This window comes from Pseudomyrmex gracilis, unplaced genomic scaffold (genome assembly GCF_002006095.1).
Source record: "Pseudomyrmex gracilis isolate BER0280 unplaced genomic scaffold, ASM200609v1 scaffold_218, whole genome shotgun sequence".
Taxonomy (NCBI): domain Eukaryota; kingdom Metazoa; phylum Arthropoda; class Insecta; order Hymenoptera; family Formicidae; genus Pseudomyrmex; species Pseudomyrmex gracilis.
In genome coordinates, this window is record NW_018020802.1 from 43,008 (window position 1) to 48,549 (window position 5,542).

The 5,542-nt window shown below is 38.4% G+C and overlaps 1 protein-coding gene across 1 annotated transcript in view; it reads right to left on the reverse strand.

Annotated features, from left to right (window-relative positions):
• Window positions 1–659: 659 nt before the first annotated feature.
• The window catches only part of LOC109858668, a 6,162-nt gene continuing 1,279 nt past the window's right edge, over window positions 660–5,542 (reverse strand). Inside the window, exons 3-10 of the mRNA XM_020436162.1 lie at window positions 4,958–5,048; window positions 2,680–2,797; window positions 2,298–2,562; window positions 2,001–2,117; window positions 1,748–1,838; window positions 1,471–1,616; window positions 1,244–1,376; window positions 660–1,079 (exon numbers count right to left, since the gene is read on the reverse strand). Of these exons, the coding sequence (XP_020291751.1) occupies window positions 1,029–1,079; window positions 1,244–1,376; window positions 1,471–1,616; window positions 1,748–1,838; window positions 2,001–2,117; window positions 2,298–2,562; window positions 2,680–2,797; window positions 4,958–5,048 (1,012 nt within the window). The 3' untranslated portion in view covers window positions 660–1,028. The remainder of the gene's footprint in view (window positions 1,080–1,243; window positions 1,377–1,470; window positions 1,617–1,747; window positions 1,839–2,000; window positions 2,118–2,297; window positions 2,563–2,679; window positions 2,798–4,957; window positions 5,049–5,542) is intronic.

Here is a 5,542-nt window from a genome sequence, read left to right on the forward strand (position 1 = left end):
GACGTCGAGTGAGTCTGTAGTATTTATTTCCGAGGAAGTTCATCTCTCGATGGTCGAAACACTTCTGCGCCGCGAAAGCGAAACTACCCCTGCATTTTTTTTTCTTCTCTCATCATCAGTGCTCTCAATTTATCCTATTTCTTTCACGTTGCATGTATCTTCTATGAAATAAACGCTGCAATTTGCGAAAAACAACCGGCATTTCTACTGCTGAGAAAAGTAACGGAAATTCCATGCGTCTTACGGCAGCGTCTCGTTTGTGTAAACGCGCGAAAGTTACACGTGTGGGAAAATTAAGTAATTGACGCACAATTTGAAATAACTTTTTCCCACGGGAGAAGCAATTTTCTTAGGGATCGTATGTATGTCGTTCGGGTGTCAACGGTGCGTGTTTTGTTGTAGAAACTAAGAGTTTTATTACAATAGATTTTCAGAATTAACCGACAATATTGTCCGAGCGAAATCGATAATTTTATTCCCGCAGGTAGGGGAAAAGAATTGCTCGGCTTTGACGTCGGCGCAATAGAGCGCGACGCTTCTTGTCGCTTTCCTCAATGCCGCGTGGACCGTCACGCGAGAAGCCACATTTTTCTCTCACGCTTCACCAAGTCGGATGTTACTGATGTGTGAAAAACAAACATCCGCGAATCCACTCGTGCGTCCGTTTTTTGTCGGTGAGTTGTGTCTGCGGTTTGTGCTCTCTCTCTCTTTCAAGTTCTAACAAACCTACTCGGCGAATCGCGCATACAAAGTGCGTATTCCGGTATACCTATGTCCGGTTATTTACGTGCGTTTTTAATACGAACGAACGAAGCTGCGCGAAATGACGCCAAGGTACAAAGGATACAAAGTGAAAATAAAGACTTTGTGTGTGACGTTCTGTCATAAATGTTTACTGTTCAAACACGTGGTTTCGTTATATAACGTTCACAACGTTATCTCGTTCTGCGTGAATAAAGACTCGATATGCATATGCTACTGATAATTTTTCAGAACTAGTACTAGAGAGAGACAGATCGGGTTCAGGTTCAACGCACGGAATAAATTACGGTGAGATAAGACAGCGTCAAACTTGCCATCTGAAACGAAACAATTGTGTTATCAACGTCTAATAAATTCGAGACGTTAATTCTTATAAATGTGAAATTCTTATTGTTGTTATTATAATTGCAGAAAATGCGCATTATTAATTTTTCCACTTAGGTCCTAAAGGCGTTCGATATGAACAGAAGTATGTCGTTACCGATGCGAAACCTTCCAAGGACGCCATAATTATACCCCCGATGCCCAACACGTAACCCTTCACCGTTCTCTGCAGTATGAATGTGAGAAGCTTCTGAATTTGGACAGGCGCCGAATACCAAGGCACGTCGTATCTTTAATTAAGGTGTGAGGAGATTTATATTTGAACATATTTATAAAATAAAATAGTACGTACAGTAAGAAATTAATCAGACTGTGTAGACTTACGCCTCGTCGAACACGATGATGCTATGGTTCGTTACTTTCTGACCGAAGTAATTGGCGAAAAACAAAAATCCGTATTGGCCCGCGATAAATGCTCCGGCCGCCAATAATTCCTCAAAATCGTTCAGCGCCAAGATAGCTTCGATCAGCTAGAACGAGATAGTTTTTGCGCTCACGAGTTGCTAATCGAATAATCTCCCGCGAATATAAAACAAACTCGCTTAAAGAGTAAAAAGCGAGCGGAGAGAAACGGCTCTCTCTCCAGGCGAGAGTAACTCACGCGGAACATATTAATGGTTATTGCGATGACGCCCAGTATGAGCACAACCAGATAGGTGAAGATAAACGTGGACAACAGGTAATCTAGAAAACTTCAACAATAAAAAGTCACGTGTATTACCTTACAAAGATTAACGGAGCGGTATTTTCGCGCCGCGGGGAAAAAAAAATTTCCGCGCGAGGAAAACTCCGCGGAAAATTTTCAAACGCGATTAATTTAATTACATCTTTATATTATAAACTTCCACACTCACTCGATACTTCTTCTATGGATATTCACCACTTCCACGATTCTCGCGCGAATCGCAGTGTGTTTTTCACCGTCGCACATCCACGAGGATACGTCGTCGAACGCGTGTTTCAGACGATAACTATAAATAAAAAAAATTCGTACTATCTTTTATAAAATTAGCAAATTGTCTTTTTCCATTCGTAATTAATTAATTCGCAATATTTTATTACAAATTCGTACAAAATATTATATAAGTTCTCGTGTTATCATAAAAGTTAAAAAAAAAAAAAAAAAAAAAACTAGCGAAACCATTTCTCACCTGGCCACTTCGAACAATCCACAAGCGTGATGAATGCACACCATATTCAGCGTCTCGGTGGCGAGAACTGTGGTCACGCCTAACAAAGCAAGCAAGGACTGATGAACCAGAATGGGATAAAAGTGCTTCTCCTCATCGAGGACGTAGTATTCCGCCAGGATGGGCAGTCTCCTTGAACGGGACTCGTTCAAGGGACGGACGAGGTCGAGAAAACCCGGCAGATAGAAACCGAAAATAAAACAAAACAAAAGCGGGAAGCTCGTGGCTGAAACAAACGTGTCCACGTTACGTATCGGCACTCAGAATTGGTAAAATTTTGCTGATGCGTTTTGTTTCTCTTCTTCTGTAAATTTAATAAATACGATGCACAAAAATTCCATACCAAAAAAAACTATTGTGTATCGCATTCCGATTATGGTGTAATATTGAACGATCTCGCATTCCTTCTTGTCCTTCAACGTGCGCCAATCGTGCTGCACTCGGTCCAACAGCTCTTTCACCTATTAATAACGACATCGGTGATAATCGCGATGTGTGGACACGTATCGGGAGAAAATAGAATTGTCTATCTCACTTACTCTATGAATATTGATAATATAGCTGATAAATTTCATAAGATAGATGTGAGAAGGAACAGCGTAGGTCAGATTGTAAAGGAGACGATCGAGATTGTGAATCGTGCTCTGCAATTTCGCAAGCTGCAGAAGAGTGTTATATTGTATTTACACATCGATAAATTGTTCAAACAAACAGTACCCCATATAAATTAAGAAAAGAGAAAAAACAGAAAGGCGAAGTAGCAAATAGATACATATACGAAAAAAATCAATGCAAAATTGGACAAGATATTTGTGTAACAATATTTCTATTTTTTTTTTTAATGTATATATCTATTAGTTTCGAATTAAATCGATTAAGAAGACGATACCTGAGTGACGCAAGAGAGCGCGAGAATCGAGATCGTGAACGTTCTGTAAACATACACGAATGCGGAGTTGTTGTAAGGCCACAGGCCCAGCATCTCCAGAGCGAATCGATTGACTCGGTAAAACCGCTGACCGGCAAAGTTCATTTTGCCTCGGAGGTTCGACCGCATTTATTACGTGAAGGAGCTTCTCTTCGAAGCTTCCCCGTTTTTTCCTTTCCCGGCATTTGTTATTGATCATTGTCACTCTCTCCTAAATTTCTCACGCGAATTTTCCGGCTTTATTTTTCAGTAAGAAGGTCACGTAATGACGCGGGTGAATTACGCAAAGTGCGTGTGGTCGGAAGCAACTGTTCGCTGTTTTATTATTTATCAGAGCGCGGAGAATCGGCGCAAGCGCGACCGTTATTCCTTCGAAATCAGCGTGTTGGAGTCTTCAGTTTCGTTCGAGTGGTTAAAACGGAAGCAACGTTCTTTCGCGCGTGTCATGTGTCTGATACGTTGCGAGAAAGAACGTTGCGAAACGAATGGACATCCGTGTTGAAAAACGAACACGGAACATCGATTAGGTACGTTTAATTAATTAATTTTTGACATTCGCGTTGGTGCGAAAACATTTTTATTGTCTGTTTGTCTATTTGTTAAAATATCGCACATGTGATCGATGCGTTGATTAATGCGCAGCTAAAGTGATAAAACTATTTTGTTCGATTATACGATTAGAAATAATTTGAAAAGTGAGAGAGAAGTATATGTTTTTTTTTAATGCGTTCTAAACATCAAATTGTCTCCTTAAATTAAATGTTAACAAGCAATGCAGTGTCAATCCACATCGCTATTTCGAGTAAATTACGCCTTAAGATTAAAAAACAAAAAAAAAGATGTTTGTGTATTTTTGATATATAAAACCACATTTAAGTTTTTAAAAACACGATTGAAAAACGTTCTTTGATAGCTAAAGAAGAAGCACACCACATAAATATCTCAGTATTTAATTTTTTTGTGAGTTGACACTGCTTATTAGCGTCCAATTGTCATTACAATTCTTGTATTTTTTTCTCCTAAAGTTAATTTCGCGTGGAAAGAAGAACGGTGATGTAGGACAACGACATACTCATGAGCTGTAATCAAACAGTTTTTTTTCTCTTATAATCAGTATTATCCGGAATTAAATTTTTTATTTAGCTTACCGTGGTGAAACCCTCTAACGAGGCATCGAACAAACCTCCGGCTGTTAAGTTAGATCTAATTCTACTTCTCTGCATTATTAGCAGTATGAACTTTTGTATCGACAACGGCAACGTGTACCACCGCGTGCAATATCTGTTAACATATTGTTCTCAAAAATGTTTAAAAATAGTTTTATATAAAACACATTTAGTTTTAAATAAAATAAAAAAAAATAAAAAAAAACAAGCGCTGTCTCAACACTCACATCGTCTGGAAAATGTCGCTGCTGGTATTTATGATGTCCTGACCGACGTAGTTTCCCAAAAAGTTGTAATACAAATGCACGATTACAACCCCAAAATACAACACTATCTCTTGTTCGTTCTTCAATTCTATCGCGTTGAAGAACTAAAGTGAACGTCATTTACCACACTTATACATCTTTGGCATTTGATTACATCTGCGTTCGTTACAATAATTAAGCTTGTAAGAAGTAAGAATTGTACGGTGTTCCTTTCGCACCACGATTGCACTTTTTTTTTTTTTTTTTTTTTTATTTACTTACGTTAACGCAACTGATGCTCGTCGAGATGACTCCGAGGCCTATCAACACGAAATAGAATGTCGCGAAACTGCTCGTCATAAAGTTGGCCAAACTTCAACAAGCAAAATGCGCATCTGTCATATTAATTAATTTGTCGCGATAGAGAACATTTAGAATTTTTGCGTTCGATTTTTTTTTGTCGGGATTTTTCTCAATTAAAGTCAGTCTACGAAGAGCTTTTACTTGTCGACTCATCGCTAGAGTCTTTTATCAATTCCCAAGAACTCTTGTAAGCTTTTAAATATTTTCTTGTTTTTTTTTTTTTTGTACAATAAACAGAAGTTAACAGAGTGATGTGTTGCAAAAGTGGAGCTCGTCGAATCGTCCAGACAAAAAACGAACCTCGAACACAAAAGAATGACATACTGACGTCAGCTACTAACTTTATAGCTTTGCGATGAACGTAAACAGCGTGAACTAATTTCTTGTGAAATACACACTTCCTGATGTGTTTCGGCAGTTGCAGCATGTTATCATCAAATATTTGTTCTATTCGGTAGCTACAACAATTTAACATACATTATATATATGTATATATATATATAT